This window comes from Caloenas nicobarica, chromosome 8 (genome assembly GCF_036013445.1).
Source record: "Caloenas nicobarica isolate bCalNic1 chromosome 8, bCalNic1.hap1, whole genome shotgun sequence".
NCBI classification, from domain to species: Eukaryota; Metazoa; Chordata; class Aves; order Columbiformes; family Columbidae; genus Caloenas; species Caloenas nicobarica.
The window spans coordinates 28262344-28284268 of record NC_088252.1 but is presented as its reverse complement, the minus strand read 5'-3'; the positions used below and the strand labels follow the sequence as shown (position 1 = coordinate 28284268).

General features: G+C 41.6%; 2 protein-coding genes and 1 long non-coding RNA gene across 6 annotated transcripts in view; 2 read left to right on the top strand and 1 right to left on the bottom strand.

The window, feature by feature from the left end:
* Positions 1–2008, top strand: part of KCNAB1 (potassium voltage-gated channel subfamily A regulatory beta subunit 1) — a 65794-nt gene extending 63786 nt beyond the window's left edge. For all 3 annotated transcript variants that reach the window (XM_065639723.1, XM_065639724.1, XM_065639725.1), the window contains exon 14: positions 551–2008. In XM_065639723.1, the coding sequence (XP_065495795.1) occupies positions 551–640 (90 nt within the window). In that variant the 3' untranslated portion in view covers positions 641–2008. The remainder of the gene's footprint in view (positions 1–550) is intronic.
* A 2347-nt stretch (positions 2009–4355) lies between these two features.
* Positions 4356–7432, bottom strand: SSR3 (signal sequence receptor subunit 3). Its single transcript, XM_065640245.1, has 5 exons — positions 7238–7432; positions 6473–6599; positions 5992–6090; positions 5539–5670; positions 4356–4873 (listed from the first exon to the last, which is right to left on the bottom strand). The coding sequence occupies exons 1-5, from the start codon at positions 7374–7376 to the stop codon at positions 4807–4809; spliced, it is 564 nt and encodes a 187-aa protein (XP_065496317.1). The 5' UTR covers positions 7377–7432; the 3' UTR covers positions 4356–4806.
* Positions 7433–7466: 34 nt separating this feature from the next.
* LOC135991519 (uncharacterized) lies at positions 7467–21032 on the top strand. Of its 2 annotated transcripts, none has more exons than XR_010606527.1 (7): positions 7467–7602; positions 10834–11049; positions 15742–15872; positions 17382–17485; positions 18194–18278; positions 19247–19307; positions 20383–21032. It is a non-coding gene; the product is annotated as an uncharacterized LOC135991519 (long non-coding RNA). The 2 variants fall into 2 exon arrangements; XR_010606526.1 differs by having other exon boundaries at positions 19244–19307.
* Positions 21033–21925: the final 893 nt, after the last annotated feature.

Below are 21925 nucleotides of genomic sequence, written 5' to 3'. Positions count from 1 at the left end.
AGCCCGCCTTGACACTGGCACCTCCCTTCTCCTCATAGACTCATAAAACTTCGTATTTTGTTTCAGGCATCTTCCGGTTCTAGTTATGCACGTTAATTAGGCAAACCTACGGTGCGTTACCACCGTTCGTGGTGGTTATAGCGGTACCCAGCAACAAGAGGGCGGTGGCAGTGGGTTTAACGCAGCTGGAAAAGCAAAGGACATGATGCCAGGACATGTTGGGATTTATTCACATGTCACTTGCATCTACCTTAATTATTCTCTGTTGCTTTTCACAAGAAGAACTTCCTCTGTTCTTGCCACCAGCTCGCATTCCCCTGCAGCTGAGCGATATTGTGTGTGCAACATTCACGAGCACCTCTGTGGTTCCCTCACTGGGTAAAGACGCTGCAGTAGCGTTTCCTCTAAGGGAGAAAGATATTAAATGAATTTTTAAATATCTGTCACATCAAAACCCAGAGGAAACGTCATCTGATAAAAATCTAGATTGAAATTTTGAAAAACCTTTAAGGGAAGCTTGCTTAACCATCAAGTTTTTTTCTACCCCCAGGTCCTTCCAAAGATGACATCCCACATCGTAAACGAGATAGATAATATTCTGGGAAACAAGCCCTACAGCAAGAAGGACTACAGGTCATAACGTGCTGCATGAGCTCCCCGGACCGCACGGCTGAGCGCGCTCTGCGCCGGAGCGCAGCCCCGCTTGGTTCCCAGCCATGAGATCAGCCAGCGGCTCGCTGCTCCGTGTCCGTCACCGGCCCTCGGGACGGGTGCTGTCGCTACCACTCTGCAGTGAAATTTAAAAGCACAGTTGATCTCTCTCTCTCTCTCTCTCTCTCTCTCTCTCTCGTCTAAGCAAGAATAATCTTGTATTTTCTTACCTTCGACTGGAGTCATTAATTTTTACTTTACTCTTAGCACCTCATGCTTGTGCTGTGAAAACACTTGTAAAGAAAAAAAAAAAAGAAAAAAATTTATAACCTTCAGGTACTTGGTAATTAAAGAAGGATGTACAGCTCTATTTTTTCAATGAAGAAAAGCCAGATACAACTTAAGGTTTTAATAAAACCACATTTGGGAAATCTCAACTATGAAGTTTCTTCAGGTTAACAGATAGAAGGGGCAAGCTCAAATCTTCTGTTTTCTTTTTTTATGCTCAATATATGCTTTAGATTTTGTTGGTAGGTCAATAAAGGATGCAAGACAGAGAATTAGTTAGAAATTAGATAGCTCAGCTCCTTGCTGTACAATTATTTCAGCTGTGTAGTGCTCCTATTTCTGCGTACAAGCCAGATGAGCACCATTAGAAAACCCAAACGCATGTTAGGTTGATAAAAACAATGGCTGTTTGCAAAATACTAATTCTACATAAACCTTAAATCAAGAAAGCCATGATAAAACACTGAGTTTTGCACCTATAGAAACCTGCCTCTACTTCTGTGTGCTTGTACACATGGCTATTGCAAATTTCAATATTTATAAGCTTTTAAGGATATAGACACTGATATATAATACATAGCTGCTGACAAATACCAGAAAAAAATCAGGTATGTACTTTGGTGGAAGGTCTCATTTGCATTAACTTGTTCTGGAATCAGGCATAAGTAAATCTGTAGTATTTTTAAGACTTATTTTAAACAGGTAGGGGTTTTTTTTTGTGAGGATTTCATCCCTCTATGGGAGTTGGTAGTCAGCATCGATATATTCATTTGCCCATCTCAAGAACCACGTCATGTTTACCATGAGTTTGCTTTGTAAAGCGCACCCATGATTTCGGTAACGATTTCTAACTCGTGTGGAGTCGCGTCTGTTGGGCACGTCCTGCCCGGGCACGGCTGTGTACAGTATTTGTGGGACCCGTGTATCCCTGTCCCCGGCACTCCGGGATATCTGCAGCCGCCACGGGAGCAGATACTGATACCGAGTTGTCTTCTGTATTTAACCCAACCAGCTCTGGTCTGTGTAAATGAATGTATATCCAGAAACGCAGTCTGACCTTGACTTCTGCTTGGACACAATAAAAGCATTTTGTGCATCTAATTTAAGAGACCCGTCACTAATAGCAAGACTGGTTTTGAAACTGCAACGGTTTGTGTTGAAGGTGGATTACGTATTTTTTCACAGGGAAAGACTAATCTGCAGCTGTGCCTGAGTCAGGTGAGTGACAATGACCTTGGAGCAAGTACAGCCGGGGGGCGAAGGGCTGGGATTTCTGTGCTGCTCGGAGCAGGTACTTGCAGGAGTTGGAATCCTCAGGCAGACATCAGTCACGTAGAACATTTTGGTCTGTAATGAACACAATGTGAATGTTCTCCTGTGAGCTCACTGAAATCCCACTGTGCTTCTCTGGGCCACATCCCTCGGCGTTGCAGTATTAGCTGTGAAAATTAACGATTTAAGTATTTAAAATTGCTTCACAGGCAGCACAAAGGCTTTGACCATTATACAGTTAATAGCTTCAATTATTCTAACAGTTTAGTTATTTTCCCAGTGGCAGACCAGCTCCTTTTCTCACCTCTGGAGGTACAATTTAATGTTCTCTCTTCCCCTTCTCAGATATATGGGAATCCAGCAGCATATTACAAATATATTAATCCCCAACCTTTTTTTTCTAATTGAAAGCGTGATGGCATTGTCCCTTACTTAGAGCAAAAGCTTAAGTCAGCTTGCCTAATGCTGAGGGCAAGGGGATGCCAAGCAGCAGCTTAACTTTAAGCTGCGCTTCAGTGTTATACTGAAGAACCCAGGTGCAGCTTGTAGTGAGGATTGTAAAGGAAAAAACCAACCAACCTCAAAAGCAAGCAAAAATTAAAAAAACCCAACAACAACCAAAAAACCCCAAACAACAAAACTCCCCAGTGCTTTTCTGTGAAGAAGTCTGCAGAAAAGACATTGCTTTCTGAAGAAAACAACCCACCCACTTGCTTTTGTTTCAGGCTGTCAATGCTGCAAATTTTCTCCCCAGAAAAATTCTGCTGCGTTTCCCAGCAACTGTCTATGCCAAAATCTCAAGGTAAGATAAAAACTGTTAATAAAAATACTCAGCGAACTGCCAGTAATGGAAGAAAGTGCCGCTTCAAATTGCTTTTCTCTGGACGGCAAATTTCTTGGAAAATACACCTGCTGGTTTCCAAAGGCCCCTGATCCCGACCGACGCTGGCAGGTAAAATGAGGATTAACCTCAAATTCACGGGTCTGAATTTACCAGTGAGCAGCAAAACAACAACGTTCAAGTCCCGTTGCTTACAGAGCCGCCAGCTTGGCCTTGTGTTTGATTCTGACCATTTACAGAAGTTTGGTAGAAATTTGTTTTACCTGTGCTAAATACTTAGACTCAAATACCTACACATTTTATCTTCTGTAATAAATGACAGGGCAAGGAAAGTAAAATGATGCAAGCAGGGAAGTCTCCTTTCGGTAGCGCCTAAGCAGGCAGAAGAAATAAAGAAAAATTAATATATTTTCAGGGAAAACAAGTTAATGGGAAGAGTGTTAAATGACTGACCAGAAATTTCAATGGCAGCTCCAAAGGACACTAAAACCCCTGGAATTTTCATGCTGTAAGCATGTGAGTTGTTACCTTTGCTGGGAAATTAAGTCAAAGTAAATTCTGCAGCAGAGGGTAGAGGTTGCAGCCCTGTCCAGCCCCGACCCCAGGGACACTGGAGAAGCACAGGAACAGTCACTGGCACTGGGGATCAGGTGAGAGTTTGGTGAGACTGTTCTGGTCGTGTTTGTTGGAAACTGAGACGTTACAAACTCAGCACACCCTATGGCAAGGCAGATACGCTGTCTCTTGCCCTTTTGAATCTTCATTTTACTATATTTTATATAAATACGAATCTTATCAAAGTAAAGATTAGCAAAGTACTTGTTAAATTAAATCTGATTATAAGCTTTCACTTTCTTCCCTGTTCAGGCTTCCAGGTCTGTAAGAGCAGTATCTGTAATTTCTGCAACAGAATTCCATTACTAGCAGTAGAGTTTACTATTTAATGCACCTGTTTTATTGATAGCACCAAAAAAAAAGGATTGTCTGATAAGCCCATTATAAAAAGCCAGTTAAAGCATTTTTGTTAAGCTGTGCCAGGAAAACTGGCAGGTTTATTATTTGACTTCAGAGGTGAATGGGAAAAAAAACCCGAAACCCTCACCCCAGTATATGCAAACCATTTCAAAAGCATTTTTCTAGGAGTTTTAGGTTTTGTCTTAACTCCCAAGTTACTGAAAAATGAATATTTCCAATAAAAACAATACAGATGCTGACTTGGAGAAGACTCCTCCCTTTTTGAAGTAGAAACAGTTGACAAACTTCCACACAAAAACACCCATTAAAAAAATGCAAATATAAGGAATTAAACGACAAAAAAGCCTCCTTTTTATTAAAACTTGTCAAGTTACAATGATAAATGGTGGATTGTCACTTTTTATGGTCAGTAAGTTTGGCTCAGTCACCAAATTTATGGGGGAATTCAGCTGCAGGTTTCTGGCAGAGCTGTTTGCGCAGCAGTGCGGCCGTCCCTGCCAGGGGAATTGTCTGAGTGTGGTACCACTGACCCACACGGTGCCTCACAAGCGTGACCCACCCCCTTTCCTTTCATTGCTAAGTAAAAAAATTGATTAAGTTATTGAATAATACCATGTAAAGATACCCAAAGTAAATATCATTCAATTATTTTGGATTCAAACCCGCCCCGCCTCCCTCAATCAATCACACTATAAAAAAATGTATTTCTGTTCCACCCTCAAACTGTTGTACGGCAGTTGAACCCTCTCACAGAAATAAACTGCTGTGGGTTTTTTTGTCTACTTGGATCCTGTGGAGAGCAGAGCGATCAGTCCGGATGAAGCGCTTATAGAAAGAATGTAGTTTCTGCAAGGAAAAGGTTAAGGATACATATTTGTAAAAATACCCCTTTTTTGTACAGAATGTTTAGTAGAAGTTTTATGATAAACAAGGGATTGAAATGGTCTTTATCTGTAGGAGTTTTTGAATTACATCGCAACCTGAAATCCAGGTTACAGTCAGGTGTTAGCAGGACTGTGAAAGGTACTTAACTTCAAAACTAAGACACCCATAAAGTTTAGCCTGTTTTCTTAAAACTAGTTAAAAATACTGTTAAATACCACAGATCTTTAATTGACATATGTGGCCTTGATTGGCAGTACTTATCTACTTAAGGAACATAAAATTTTACCTGTGGAGTTACTGACATTAAACAATCCTGTAACATAAGAGCACCTGGTGACTAACACGGATGTTTCTGTAAGAACACGAGCTGCCGCCTCATTCCACAGGTACAACTGAGGTGGCAAAGCCATAAGAATTTCTGTATATTGCCCAAGCTATATCCTTAAAACTTTCACATGATTGGCAGATTTTCTTTGTGTTCTCTATTATGTTGTAGTGTTTCTAAGCCGAGGTGCTACAGTGAACTGCATGTATTAACAGTCATCTCACAACCCACATGCAAATGTCGCTGCTAATGACAAGCAGGAGCAGGACCCTGGTTGTTCCAAGCGTGTAACAAAGGATACACAGTGGGGTTGAAGTTCTTCAGCACAAAAAACGAAGCGATGATGACCAAGACCAGAAAGAGAGTGTTGTTGTAGAAGATGGAAAAAGTTGTTGCTTCATAATCTGCAACTTCATTTTTCTTCCACAGGATTCTAGGAACAAGCAGAGACGTTATTTCAGGCACATTTAAATCAATGCATATGCTGGTTTATCCAATAAGTTGTTTTGCTTTGCAGCTGAAGGACTGAGACGCTGCCTTACAGGACCTTATTGATAAAGGTTTCAATGTTTGTGAACCTTCACTGATCACACACTCCCAAAAGGCTTTACAGGTGAACAAAGAGCTGACAGTACAGCTTCTGCTTACCAGAACACTGAAAAAAACAACAGCCAAGCAACAGTCCCGAATATCCTACCTAGAGCCATAAAGATACCAGGCAGTACAGCAAAAAGAGAGAGAAAAAGGGAATTACCTTTCATCCTTCTCCTTGCGAGACATCTTCCTGTTGTCCGCCTCAGACAGCTTGCGAGTAACTTCTTTGGAAACAGCGTCTTCTCTTTTCTGGGCCACTCTGTAAGAAACACCATTGAAGTTGAGAAATAATCAGAAAAAACCCTGGGATTATAGGAAGTCAAGTTTACGGTGAAGAATAACACTTCACTGAACAGATCTGCCAAGTTGAAAGGGCAACAAGTAATAATCAAATTACTAAAAGTATTGGTCAAATATAGTTTGTGGCAACATGTGCTGAGAACGAAGGTAGTTTTGCTATTTCATTGTTCTCTGAGCTGACAAGGCTACTCTAGTCCGTAATTACAAGAGAGATACTTCTGTGTAAAACAGGTTTTGGAGTAACATTTCGGACATTTTTATTCATTTAAAAAATGTTGTAAATGCTGGTTTTGTTAAATTACTTAATAATAAATTCTATGTCAAACAGCCACCCAACTTACTTGTGTTTGAGAACAAACTTGACGTTCTTATAGGCGAAAGCCACCAGATAGGTGCTGATGAGGGTCATTACACTGTACAGGACTGCAGACTGAACAAGATCCATGTGCCATATCCGCCAATAAAGCCCTTAAAATAAAGAAAAAAAGACATTTTGAGTGGTTTCTCTCTCCAAATGCCCCCACAAGAGTCCTACTCAGACCACTAGCTCTGGAATTTGGGGGGATTGGACTGGATGATTTTTGGAGGTCTCTTCCAATCCCTGACATTCTGTGATTCTGTGAATTCAGCACTGCCAGACCAGTTCCTGCAAAATCGCTTGGGAGGAGCCTCCAAAGTGCATTAAAAAGCACTTTTGAATGGAGAGATCGGCTTTGCTTTTGGTGAAAGGGGCTTTATGAGCCACGTCATGAGGAGCCAGTGCTGACACGTCATCTTTACAGAACGCTCTTCTGAGCGGGACCGGCCTCAAAGCTGGATCTAACACGGACAGAGCCAAAACAATCCCGGCTCAAAGCCGGCCAGGCCTGGGGCAAGGCCGGCCCGGGGACCCGCTGAGGGCCGGGAGCCAGCGGCGGGCTGTGGGGGACCCTGCTCCCCTCCGGGGCTTGATGTCCCTCCTCAGGGTCTGATGACCCCTCTCAGCGCCTGTCACCTCCCCTCAGGGCCCACCGATCCCCCTCAGGGCCTGCTGTCCCCCTCCAGGCCCCGCCGTCCCCTCAGGCCCCATCACCTCCCCCGCCCCGCCAGGCCACCCCCCCGCTCACAGATGGGGATGGCGGAGACGATGAAGGCGTTGCCGAAGAAGAGCGCGGAGGACTTGGCGGAGAGGTTGCGGCTGAAGTCCTGCAGCAGCAGATCCTCCTCCGACTGCTGCCGCCCGCCGGGGCCGCCCTTGGGAGCCATGGCGGGAACCGGGACGCGGCACCGCCAGCGCAACGACCGGCACTTCCGGCCGCGGCACTTCCGGCCGCAGCACTTCCGGGGCACCGCCTCCCTCAGCCCTTCCCGCCGTTATGGCGGTTCCTCCCCCGCCTCAGTCGCGGGTTCAGTTTTGCTGGTTCTTCGCCTGCCCTGATGCGGAGCCCGCCCGGGGGAGGCTGCCGGCTGCAGGAGCCGGTGCTTGAGACAAGTGAGTATGCGGGGGGGCCGGTTTGACGGGGGAAGGAGCGAAGCACCGCGAGGAATCGGCCTGTTTCCCCTCAGTTTATTCTTATCTGGAAAAAAAATTCCGAACTTCACCTCCGACAGAATCCGTGTAATTGCTGCCGTGTCTTTATTTTATGCTTTTTAAAAGCGTTCAAGCCTAATTACGCTTTTTTGAAGCATTTCTGTATTGTTTTCACTTTCAGAAATGTTCCTTAAACACCCTCCCCGCTCCCCCCACTCCCAGGCTTGTGAAGCCAAAGTGGGTCACAGAATCACCGAATGTCAGGGGTTGGAAGGGACCTCAAAAGCTCATCCAGTGCAATCCCCCCGCCGGAGCAGGAACACCCAGAAGAGGTTACACAGAAGGTGTCCAGGCGGGTTGGAATGTCTGCAGAGAAGGAGACTCCACAACCTCCCTGGGCAGCCTGGGCCAGTGTCTGTTACCCTGTCACGCAGGTTTTTTTAACGGTCCGTCTGTAGTTTGGGGCAATAACACAGGAATTCGGGGCATTAACTGTAGTGTCGTGCCTGAAAGGGCAGGTGGGTCCCTGATGTCACCCCCTCCAGGGACGTTACCCGATGGCCTGGGTTGACCATAGGGCTGCATGGCTCTTAGGACGGTGCTTTTTTTCTTAATATTTGTAACATTTTTGAGGAAATTTTACTTAACAAAGCATGTATCTCTTTAAAGTGTAATCAACGTCATTCTTCCCACTTATTTACCCCCAGTTACCAAAATTCTTTGCTTGTGAGAAAAGAGAATGAGGCATGTGCAATGAGGAAACGCTAGATGGAAAAGAAGTTATATGCTTAAAAACTGTAATTCATTGTGATAGAGTTCTATAAAACCTTTAAGTGCAGCAGGACTCTGCCTTCTGACCTTGTCATAAATTTCTGAGACGAAACTGAGGGTGGATTTTCACGATTCAAGGTGCACTGAATACAGCGTGCCAGCAGAGCGATATGAGGAGTGTTATATTATCTACAGGTTTGCTAACGAGTCCTTCCTTGCCTTGACGACACGGCTGCAGTGGGATTCCCAGCTGGTTTAACCAGCACATCAACCCGTGGGATGAAGTGCAGGAGCTCTGGGCACTGGCACAATCAGAGAATCATAGAATGTCCTGAGTTGGAAGGGACCCACCAGGATCATCGAGTCCAGCTCCTGTCCCTGCACAGGACACCCCAACAGTTCACACCGTCTGTCTGAGGACATCGTCCAGTCTCTTCTTGAACACTGTCAGGCTCCTCATCACGCCCACGCTCAGGAGTGGTGCTGCAGGTCACCCCTCAGTGATGAGATTTGTAATCAGCCGGTAGCGTCTGTCTCCCTGGTGCTGTGGTTTACTTGCATCTACGGCTTTTCTCTGCTTAGATATTACCTTTGGTGTTGTTCTTTGTAGATGTTTCTAATGCTGCTGGGCAGTTAGTAATGGCTCCCACACCTAATCAGATTATATTATTATTTGAGCTGTATTTCTTCTCTCTCTAAATATTTCTGTGGCTGTCTTAAATTGTGAAAAAAACCAAAACAAAACACCAAGCAAACAAAAAACAATCAAACCCAAACAAAAACACACAAAAAAAACCAAAACGAGAAAAAACAAAAAACAAACAACAAAACAAAACCACAAAAAAATGCAAACCAAAAAAAAAAAAAAAAAAATTGAAAATTGTTTAAAAATAATAAGGAAGTTGACTCTTTTAATGAAGTAATTTTCTCTGTGGAAATTACTGAGATCACCAGAGATGTTGTAGTGGACTGTTATTTCAGGATCTTTAAGCACCTCAAGCTGCATGCCTGTATTTCTCCAGACTTGCAAAATTGCCTGACTGTCGCTGTTTCATTTCTTTTTTATGAGTATCTGTTACATGAAACCTCTTCCTTCTAATGTCTCTGTTCCATGTGCCCTGCGTCCCTGGGTTGTATTAACCTGTTCCGAAATGGCTTCAGTGGTTTCCGGCTGGTGGGAAATGCTGTTTGCATTCCGCAGTGTGTCCACAGGAGCAGAGATCAGTTTTGTTTTATGTGTATAAAATGTTAAAACTAAATGTGTATTAGGTAACGTCGCTACTTGATCAATGTTACCACTCATAAGAATTTCCTTTGTAAAGAACATTGTTGGAGTTGTATAAAGTAGTTGGAAGTAATGGGAAAGATTAAGTTTAACGTTAAGATTCATATGGGATGATTGACTTTATTCTTGCACAGATTTTTTTCCTTCTCCTCATCTGGATAAATTTGTGGTGGAACATAATTAAATCTAACTTTTTGTTCTTGGTTTGGGTTTACATGGGAAGGACGCTGTTCATTTTGGAACAAAAGCTGCCCGGTGACCATCTATCTGTCCATTTAGATGAAGTATGACATTGTTTTAGGTGGTGAGATGATGAAAGATTTCCTTGAAAAAACAAATGAGCACTTTGCTTTTTTAAAAATCCTGGCACTGGCAAACTGTAGCTTTAAGCAGAACATTGCTTACAACAAAAGTGTCACCAGAGCTTCATCTTCACTTTAAGTATGTCAAAGTTGCTTCCCCAAAAGCAAATTGGGCTACCGGTTTCTGTCAAAACAATTCAAGTTTCTGTTTAAGTGCTTAAATCTGCATTGTGCTGACTGAATCCTGTCAGAATCCTCATTCAGGAGCTGTTGGGAACATAAAGCTTTAAAATCAGAGGAACAATGGGTCCGTGACCCAAAAGCAGAAGTTCTTCTGGTAATAGAAATATTAATGCTGTTATCTCTGTAACTTACAAAGTACGTTTCTTAACACATTTCCTTCTAAAACACAGAAGCAGTGATAAATATTCTGGAAATACAAAGATTATCTTTACTGCTTTCACTTTTTCTCCAAATATCTAAGCTGGACCAAGCTTAAAATTTTACATGAGGGTGGTAACATTTCCCAGCAGTATTTGTTTTGTCGATTTTATTGTTGCCACTTGTCTATGTGAAATATAGACTCCAAACCACATTTTTGTTGGATTGGAAGATAGATAGAATCTGCAGGGCAGGTGATGAACAGTAAATAAGCCTGATATTTAGCAAAGTTTTATTTGTCATCTTCTGTACTAATCTGAATCTTAATGTTCCAAGGTCTAAGAATGGTTTTCATTAATGTGACTATCTTAGAAGAAAACCAAACCCTAATGAGTCCCTAAGTTACTACGAGGGGTTTTTCAGTTGGTTAATTTGTGCCATCTCTTCATTTAGGTGGCGAAATCCTAAAAGAATCCTTAATGTGCAGAAGAGGAAGTTCCTTTAAGACAGCAGAGTCCGGGAGCAACCTCGAGTGGGTCCAGAACAGAACCACAGGGCTCTTGTCACCATAACAGCACCAGAAACCACTGCCCCAGGACTGAAAAGCAATGAGTGTTTGTAACTCCAGTAGCAAACAGCAAAACAGCAACAGGGAGTTGTTCTGAGCAGGTAACGGTTCCTTTTCTCCCATCTGTCTCCAGCAGGTCTGTGCAGGAATATTTAGGATGTAAGCGATGTCTGGACTGCGTGTGGAGTGAGAGGATTTGGGCATTTATGGGGTGGATTCCAGAGATTATGTGGCTGTACTTTGTAGCCAACAGCCTTGAACATCTTGGTTATTATTGGTCATCTGAACACCTGTTTTTCTCTTTCTCCCTCTTTATTTATACATTCCATCAAATTAATATGTTACAGAGCCTTGTGTAGCAGCTCTTTCAAACTACATTTGCTACGTTTCTTCATGTTGAGTACAGTGGCTTTTCCATCAGACTTTGGTGACACTTGCCCAGTGATGCTGACCCAAACCCTCAGGAACACACAGATCACTGGTGTGGGTGAAACTTCTCAACCTTGTTGAAAATTCCATATTGCTTTGGGCTGCGGTTCTTTCTTGGCATAGCTCTGCTGAAGAGATAACAAACTCTTACATCTTGCTGGTTTATACAGTCCTCCTAATCTAGTTCAAAGGCTCTCAATAACTGGTTTTTAGCTTGCAAAATCTGTGGAAAAAACTCCCCTGAGGTTAATACATTGTGTGTGAACAGACTTAATAGGACCATTTTTGCTGTCATCTAGTGTTAACACTAGGACATCCCTGTATTTCTCACACTAAGTGAATTTCTCTGTTATTAGTTACTGTGGTAGCTGACATCTTACTTAACGGAAGAATTCTTAAAAACCCTCAGGCAGAAATGTGTCTTTTTCAGGGTAGCCATTGCTATCATGTTCCAGCAGTAACAGTTCTATCAAGAAGAAACATTGACTGGCAAGAATCCCCTCTGAGTCCCACAGAAAATAATATTTGTGATTAAAACACGTCACCCCAGCGGTGATTATATCTGATCTCTGTGTTGTTGTACAATTCGTGTCCATAAAAGTGATGTAGAACATTGTGTGCTGTGTGGAATTACAGTGCACACCCCGAATACTTCTATAACAAAACAAATGTTCTCAGCGTGGACTTTGATACACCCTCTCTGTTCTTTGCTTTTATAACATTAGTTCATCAGCGTAAATCTTCAGAAGTACATTTAAGAGATACCTGATATTTTAAAGTAGTTGGTTTCAGATGGTTATAGAAAATAAGAGAGCAGTGAGTCCGGCTGCGTTTCAGAAAAGAAGAGCCTTGTTTCTTTGATGTTGTCCCCAGCCGCTTGTGCATGTTTTTTCAGTAGTCATGCTGATGTATATTCTATTATCCTTGGGGGTGTGTGTGTTTTCCTCTGTTGTGGTTAGTCTAAAAAGGGTATTGTGGCTTCAGCCTTGTGTCAGTGGTTACCCTGGACTGGATGTTTCACTGTGGAGTTGAAGTATCTGTGCAGTCTCTTGTGTCTTGTTCAGTTCGTTATCTGCGTGCTAGTACTATATGGATTTTTACTTTAAATTCTATCACAGCCAGAGGAATGATCCCACCCGTACGAAAATACCTTTGTATTTTCCATATGCAGCTACATTCTGAACCTACATCCAAAGCTACAGCATGAACTTGGCTGACCTTGCAGCCATTGATTTTGCTGCCAACTTACCAACCATTCTGGTTTTGTTTGCTTCTCTAAAAGGGGTTTTGTTAAGCACAGAAACAATATCTATTATTTGCTTTCGGTAACCATTCCACTGCCAGGCCCTCTGGGGGTGATCGTTTCCTTTTGCCCTTATTTAATTGTTCAGTTTTAGCTGAGCCATTTCACTTCACATGTGGAAGGCCTCTCTCTGTTTTTTTAACTTGAGTAATTCACTGAAACTGAGAACATTTCCTAGTAGTGTCAGTACAGCCTAGAGTTCGTGACTGAGACTTGACTTGCAACTGTCTGTTGCAATTCTTGAGGGAAATTGTGTATTTCCTCATTCTGGCTAGAAGAAATCTGAACAGATTTCTTTCTGTGTTTCCTCTTACACCCCTCCCATCCTCCCCAAAACTTATTAGTTGAGAAATAAATTCCATAGTTTTGAAAACTGCTGGGTTTTCATATTCACATTTAAATTCAAACTAACTTTCTCAATGGCATTTGTTCCAGAGTCAGTGGGCTAAGCTATATCCAAGAATTAAATTAGAGCAGAGCAAAAGCTTCATTACAGTTAAGATGGAGAAACCCCTCTTCGTTCAAAATTGAACTTTTGTGTTATTCTGAAATCCCCCTGTTTACTTGGAGATATTGAAATTTATCATGCAGTGAGGGATTAGTGTTCTGAGTTTTGGATCAGCTGATTTAGGATTGTTGAAATAAAAGCAAAAAACCTTTGAATAAACATGCATGACGCTCATCAACTGAGCAGCTTCTGCTGTCTTTGTGTGAACGAGGCGGATGAGAAGCTTTCCAGTTCTTCTGTGCACTGTGCTTTTTCTGAAACATTCTGTGATGTCTGAGGTTTAAAATTGGAGGCATAATCTGACTTATTTATTGGTTCTCATTTACATTCTGACATGACATTGTGACAACACTGCATTGAAAGATTGGATTGCTATGCTCACCTTTCATTTCTAAAAGCTGGAAATTGCTGGATTTCTGTGTCACCGTATCTGAAGGGAGCTCAGGGTAGCATATGTGACCCATTTTTGGTGTCTGGAAATGGTCTCATCTGCTCTGGTTTCCTTCTTTAGCATTTTTAAAGTTGTGGTTGGTAGGTCCTTCTGCATGTAGACCAAATGCATGAAATCATGTCTGTAAATAGTATCTCAGGGGGCTGGTTTGCACAGCATTTATCCCAGATAGAGCATGGAACTGACCATACTTTTAAAAAGCAATATCAAATGCAATATTTGGAAAATAACTAAACTCTACAATTAAGATTTAACGTAATATGCAGTAGTTGGGGCATCTGTTTCTCAACCAACAAGGTGTGGTTCCCGTGTGGCTTTGAGATCTGCAGGCACATCCCACAGATAATCCAAATAAAAGCCTCTGAAAGCAAGAAATGCAAAATTATGGTGGTTTATTTCATCCTTTTGCCTATCTTTTTATTCTGATCAAGTACAAAATCCCCTGTTTTGGGTCCAGTAGAGGTTCGTGCAGACTGACGCTGCACATGTGTGCTCTGCAGCCCGGTGGGATCTGAGGATCAAGCCATTTGTTGTGTAGAGGTGAACTGTAATGTTCTCTTGCTCAGGACTCTTGAGGGATGTGCCACCTCTCACCGAGGTACCATGAGCTTTCGGACGGGTCACACTGGATTTTTGTGGTGTAGTAGAGAAATAGAGGGTGAAAGTAAGTCTGGGATCTTATAAGCAGTTCACATGTAGTCCCCACAGCAGGGCTATATTGGGTGATCTGCAGTGGGGTTATACTGGTCCAGTTCAGGTCTGAGTCCCTGGTAGTGGGAGAGGGTCAGCCAGATGGGATTTCTAGGTCTGAAATGTGTCATCCTGGCACCCACCCAGCCTCTGCTGCTCCAGCCATTCGCAGTGCAGGAGGATCTCAGGCGGTTGGTGTCACTTCCCACCTGTGAGTTATCTCGGGGGTTTCCCATTCCTGCAGCCTTGAGTTGGGCAAAAGTCTTGTGGATCTTGGCCGTAGGAAAATTTCAGCCTGTAGTTTGTAGGCAGAAGACCTGGCCAGCCATGTGCTGATGGCTTCTAAAAAGCAAATCTCTAAAGTAAGGATGAACTAGAAACTCAAATATCACGTGAAGAATGTTTGGATGAGTGAAGAAAAGGGGTTATTTCTGGCTGCTTCATCTTCTGAACGGTTATTTGTAATCATACGTACCACAGCCTGGCCTTGCACATGACAAATGTTTGAACTCATCGTGGTAATACCCATTTGGCTGTAATGGTCGGTACAGAATGAAGTACACAGGAATCCTCTCCAGCCAGCAGTAAAACTTCAGGTAATGGTTGAGCTCAGGTATAGTTAATGAGAAGGCTGGAGACAAGAAATCTGATTAATACTGATACTGAGGATTCTGTGAGAGTCAGGCTGGATGCAGCAGTGCAAGCACTGAGAAGGGCATTGCTTCCCAGCTGGGACAGAGTGCTCTCGTAGGATCTGTCTTGATGTAAAGCCCATATTATGGGAAAATAGTTCAGAACTCCTGTGGCACAGCTGTGTGGAGCTGCTCTTGGCAGCAGTGTGTTATAGCTGCGTGCCTGCGGTGATGTTGAGTGTGATGCAGATTTGAGCTGACTCTGCACTGAACTGATTCAGGTTCATTGACCTCGTGCCATATTGATATGGATTGGAGATGAATCCATCCATAGAAAACAGAATTAGCGTTGTGTTTTCTAGCTAGCCAGTCATGGCTAGACTCAACTTACACCTATATGTTAAAGGGAATTCTTCCAAGTTATGTTTTTTTCTTTATTTAAAAAACCTTAGAAAAGGTAAAAGGAAAACAATCTTCTTGAACAGAATGAATACAGCAAGGCAGTATCCTATACCCTTCTGTAATGCTGAATTCAGCAACACACAGATTGCTGAATTCTAGAAATAAAGCATCTCTAGTGTACTCCCACACAATAACTCTTCCATAAAGAAATAATCTTTCAAATGCATATTCTCACACTAAAATGTAGAGCAAAGCGTCTCCTATTCATAGTGACTTAAGGCTATTTCACACAAAGAGCATCTGCTGAATGTAGCAATCATTTTGCCGTTTTCTGCAGGATATTATCTAACGCTCTGGTTTTATTTATGTGTTCTGCAGACTGTATCCATCCAGCTGCTCACAATATCGACAGCAGGGAGGTTTTGGGAGTCAACACAGACACACTGTGTGCCTTGCAGTACCGGCAGAAGACATGTGGGATTTCTAAGGCAACGTCTGTGTCTCTTCTGGTTGGTTGCTTACATATGTATTAGGCAAAATGAAGGACTCATCCCATTTTCTTCCAGATGATTTTGTATCATTAGTGAGGGTTAGAACTCTCCAGTGTTGCTACAGCTGATCTGGAACTATGCGTGTCCCTTGGATGCATGTGATATGTTTGTGAATAATTTCCATTATTATTGCCATTTCCATGAGGCACAATTAAATTTGAGGATTTGAACATGAACAGTATTTCCCAAGCTTCAAATTTTTGTTCTTCATCTCCTGCATGTTAGAAGAAATGTTTTGTTGAATATAGTGTTAACTTCTTCTAGTCATTTATTTTTAGTTTAAGATGTGAATTAGTTGCTGTTTTCCTCTTGCTATTTGAGTCATACAGAGCTTGGAAGAAAGAGCCATCAAATTTATAATACCTCTGCCTTTTATATTGTAAGAATTGACCTTTTCAAAGGATATCTACGGAGATCTTCATTCACACCTTCAGTTTTTCAAAGGTGTTGCAGGTCTTTGTAGAATCAGTGTTTTACTGCTTTGTAGAATCAGTGTTTTACTGGGTAACTGAAGCTGTAATTAAGGTTTGCTGTAGTGAGCAGCTGTTGTTTTTTTCAGATGTCAAATACCACGGTACTCTTACCTTCCAGGAGTCCCTTTATAATTTGTCGGAATTTTTGGTTGAAGAATGGACATAATTTGCACGTAGGTAGTAAACTACCTATGTATTAGATAGCACTAGCTGTTAATTTTAGAACTGTTTAAATTTTAGTTGGCCAACGCTGCATTATAAAGGAACATTCCCATTCTGTTTAGTTTAAATAGGAGTCAGCCCAAAGGACCAAAACCACAGCACTGCCATCCACACGTTACTATTTACCTTTTTGTGGGATCCATGTGTTCCAGAGTCATCAGCACTTTAAAGTTAACCTTCAAAAAAATCTCAAAAGTGACATGGTATTATATTAACCAGTTTGAATTGCTCATATTAGTTACGGACACATGGCAAGTGTTGCCTTGGCCTTTGCTAAATCCATGTGGCTTGTACTGATTTAAGAGACTTCCACGAGAGGGTGCACCAGTTCAACAAAATCCCATGTAAACCGAACGAGCCTATCCCCATTGTGGGCATATTTTCTATCATTTTGTGTATCTAAGTTAACTTCAGAATTGGATGGGTGGTTTAATCAGTTTAATGTCCCTGAGGCTTTAGTTAGTTTAAGTCCCTGAGTCCAGTTTTTGATAGGTACATGAATGGATACACAGTATTTTGCAGGTAAGCAAGTCAGGAAGTTTAATTTTGAAGAAGAGGTGGCGCTGTTTGCGGAAGTCTGTTCACAGTGATGAAAGGCTGTCTGCAGACTCCACTCACAACATCCTAGTTAGACATTTGCGGTTTTTTAGTTTGCTGAAACGTGTTCCCTGTCCCTAATCTATGCCTGATGACCTGCAAATTCTCACTACTGCATTTTAAGAGTAAGGCTTAGGGATATATAGATACACACCTTTTTTTTTTTTTTTGTTAGTTTTGAAGCATCATCAATTTTCCTCTCAAACTGGTACAACCCTGGATAATACAGCTGCAGAAGAAAACTCCGCCTAGAAGGATGACTTCTTGAGAGACTGCTGAGTATGACTGATACAATTTTTTCTGTTTTGTGATTATTTCTTGTTTCATAAGATACAACAGAAACTCTTAGTAATGCTTCAGCTTGTCATATAATGTTACTGTACTTCTATGCTAAAAGCATTAAAAGTGTTCTGCTGCATACGTAGGGCCAAAGTTCTAGGTCCATTCCTATAAGACTGCAGTCTTGGGACAGTGAGAGATCTCTGCAGAAATGATTACCTCGAACAGATTTTCCAGGAAAGGGGCCTGTTTTGAATCGCGTCCAAATCCGTGAATTATAAATCACTTGCAGAGATAAGATTATCTGATAGTCAGCAAAATAGCTAGAAGTGTGGTGATACTCATATGTGTAATATATGGTTATTTATTTTCTAAGAAATGCTGTTTTCACCACACGTCAGGTCTATTAAATAAGAAAACAGAATAGTGTGCTTTTAAAACTTTTAATTACTAGTACAAGATATTAAAAGAAGGTGAATTTGAGACCAAGGAAATTACTATTTTTTGTTACTGCTAGCTGAAAATTTAAAAGTTGGGTCTGGATTCAAAAAGTTTCATTTGCTAATATTGGAACTACTCTAGTTTTTATACTTTCCTTTCGAATACGGAGTTTTACTAAAAAATCACCACACAGTGAATATGTCATTTAACTAGCAAGAAGATTTTTATTTTGAAGACTATAAACCAGCCACCTTCTTCCGTTTACAGCAGTTCTAGGTCATCATGTGTAAGCAGATGAGTGAGGTGCAGCCCACGAGGTGTCACCCCAGCAAAGGCTACAGGAACACAGGTGGTGAGTGAACCTTTGCTGCCCTCCCCTCTTTTCCTTTTCATCAGTGAAAACTGGCTTGCGTTATCTCACCATCACATAAACACACTTATCTCTTCACTTCTAAAGAAAAGCCAATTAAAATTACCAGTCTTGGTATTAAGATGGAGGATAGAAATATGCACAGAAAATAAAAATTGTAAATATTCAGTTATGCAACTTGTAAGGGAGAAGAAAGAAATCTATATAGAATAGGTTGACATATATGATGAAAAATGGACTATTGCAAAAATCTAATAGCTATGGAAGAGTTAGCATGTCTTGCTAACAGGGTGAACGGATCAGAGGTGCTCTTTTCCCATCTGTTCACTTTTAAAAAATGGCTGCGGCGTTGACATTTCTCTTCCCTCGGTGCTTACCTGACTTGCTGGCACACGTCCATGTCAGAACAAGGGCAGGGCTTGAAACCGTATTTGAAGGTCATTAGCACTTGTCATCAAGCCTTGGTATGGAAAAGAACCGTATATTTGCTTAATTTTAAAGGGTTATGGTAAAAATTAGCTACATGGATGGATTCCTGAGTTTCATGTTTCTTTCCATAATAAATATATATCTCTTGTTCAGTACTGGAAAACATTAATAGATTGATAGTTTTTTCCACTGCTAAATCAAAGTCAGAAGTTTAGTATTTTTACTAAAATAAAGGTGGTATGACACTGTTTCCTACTGCAAATAATGATTCAGTAGCTTAAGAGTAACAACTTTCATTCCTTTTTTATTACTTTCAGCATTCCTATCTGCTGCTAAGTAGCAAAGAAGGAGGCATATACATTTTTATTTTCTGTTTCACTTTGAAGTGCTAAATGGTTGATCCACTGTGTCAAGTGCCGTTGTGTGAGTCGAGGGGCCTGTGTCCTCTGCCAGTTGCCACTGACTTGTTGCTTAACCTTGGATATGTCTCATTTTGTACTTTTGCTTAATTGTTACAGCAGACAAGATGAAGAAAATATAATTCCATAATAATATTAAGAATAAAAGCCTGGAACTGTGGATGTAAGTATGTTATATAGTAATTGTAGGTACTGATTTCTTTACTTTTACATAGTGGAAAATCCAGTGCTGTAAAGCAGTTTAAAAAAAAGTGTAAAACGTTGTGATTAAATTGGAGAAATGACGGAGAAGTTCTTGAAGGAAACTCTGGTACCACTGAAGTCAACTTCAATCTCCTTTGACCTGCTGTGTAAAGTCAGGTCGATAATTGCTTATACTCTGTATGCCTAAAATACATGGGGGACAGTGGCACTGGGATTCCTCACAAGAGGAGTTTTTTTGACACCTTGAAATCAGTGAAGACACCAAAGAACAGGATTGTACCTCATCTCAAAATAAATTACCTTCCAACCCGTTAAGTTCCTGTAAGCATGAGTTTCAGTCATGCAACTTGTGTGTTGAGTAGCAAGATCTCGGAATGATCGTAGTGGTTTTGTGATGAGTGTTCTATCAATTAAATGAATTGTCGTACTGTCAATGAAAAGTAGTCTTGCCATACTGATGGGTTTGCACAATGACCTTTTCTGGAAAGGCTGCCGGAGGTATTAAGGTGTGTGGCAGATAACGCCACATAACATCCTGCTGTTCTTTTCAGTAGTTTTGATGTTCACCTGCTCTGTAATTGAGAAAACGAAAATGTAAACATGTTAGAAGTTTTGGACAGTTGACAGAGCTAGATGATGCAGTTTAGAAAGATATCCTGAAGGCAGGGAAGTATTTTTAACTTCATTAACTTCTTTTCCTGGTTACAAAGAATCAGCAGAAAAAGGTTTTAAGGCATGTTGGCTTGTATACTGCATTGGTTTTGCTCCCCAAAATGTCAGCCCATAACGTCCCCACAAGTGCATCTGCAGGGGTTCGTAATCTTTAACGAGGGGGCAGAAGATGGCAGAAGATCTCTTAATACAGCTCCGTTTTACCTTTACCTGACAAGAACCAAAGCTTTTCCCCATGTGTTACTGCACTGGGCACATCTGTAACAGCATCACCATCACCCTCTGCTTTAACTTTCCTTTAGGAACTTTCACTTGCCCTTGAAAAGTACGTTGACAGTAGTTTCTCATTATTTCTTCTACAGTCTGTACCTGAAAGGGAAGCTGCATTAGAGCAGCCTAACGAAGGTCGTGAAGAGGCAGTTTGCAAGGTAAAGGCATCCTGGGAACATGAGAACTACAACTGTCGAAAAGATCAGACTTTGATTTCTGGGGCTCTCTGTGAATTGGGTTGTATCAGGACCTTCTGACCATTGCCGGATTTCCAAACAGTGGCATATGCCACTCTAAAACTCGCTGTGGAGACAGAGAATGTGGAGTCTAACTGCTTGCTTTTCTGCTGGATTATCTGGCAGAAATACATGGAGCTAAAGTAAGAGCTTGTGGCAGTGACTGCTTCTCTCCCTTCTCGCTGAAAATGTAGAGAGCAGGAGGCTGTGAGACAGATGCCACACACCTTGGGGTGCCACCTGGTCCCCAGCATCCTTCCAGCCGCCTCCAACATCTGCTGGCTTCACTTCATGTCAGACATCAGGCCAGTTAACCTTCCTTTTGTGGGGTGTGTTTGAAGGAGTTAATAGTGTTCATTGTACAAGTATTGAAAAGGTCTTGTTTCTGTTACTGGAAAAATTTGTGTTGGGGCCTGGGAACCTTTTTTTTAGCGTGAACATGTAAGTCAAAGACATTTCCCTTTCATCAGTAAATAAATGAAGTGTGCATACTGATTATTCCATTATTTGCAAGTCAGAATTGTAAATTACTGCGTTCACTCTGATGCAGTTTACCGTCTCAGAGAAATAATTAAAGCTTTCTTTCTCTTGCTTAGGATGTAAATGTGTATTTAAAAATGAGATCATACTTTGGTGGTGGTCATAGTTTCTTGATATATTTGTGTGGGGTAGCCTCATCATGGATGTATGATCTGCTGGTGTGCTGTGATGTATTTCCTTTAATTATACGTTTCTTTTGAGAAAGATGGTTATTCTGGGCCTCCGTCTTCCCTCAGATCCATCCCCGCACTCCCACTGCAGCAGGAGCTCTGCGTACTGTGCTGTGCAGCTCAGCCATATGCGCTGCTTATTTATATCTCCTGCATGAAATAAGCTGTTACAAACAGATAATTTCTCTTCTGGCAATAGAAGATAAATGCGAGTGCGTACAGATCTGTTTCTAAATGAGGAGGTGACGCATTGCTAGTCACCATGCTTGGTAAGGCTCTGGTTTTGCACGTCCAGACGGAGGGCAAGGTTCTGCCTGTCTGATGTTTCAGACGCTCAGGAGTTCAATTAATTTAGAGATGATAATTTGTTTTCTGCTGCTGTAGATACAGATGCTTGCTTTACTCAGCCCCTGTTGTGTCATTCTACAAGAAGTCGGCTCCAACTGCACAAAGCGCAATTTTTGTAATTTGTGGAAATGGCATATTCTCCCTGCATTATAAACACAGCTGTGCAGCATTTTCAAAACGCGCTGTGAAGCTTATGACATCTGAAAATGACAGTTTCTTTCCAGATGCCTGTAATTTCTGTATATGTAATTTCGTAAAATCACTGAGCGTAAGGAATGAAAGACTGGCTTTATTTAAAAAGAAGACACCACCGCGGATAATAGGTGTTCCATGAACATAAA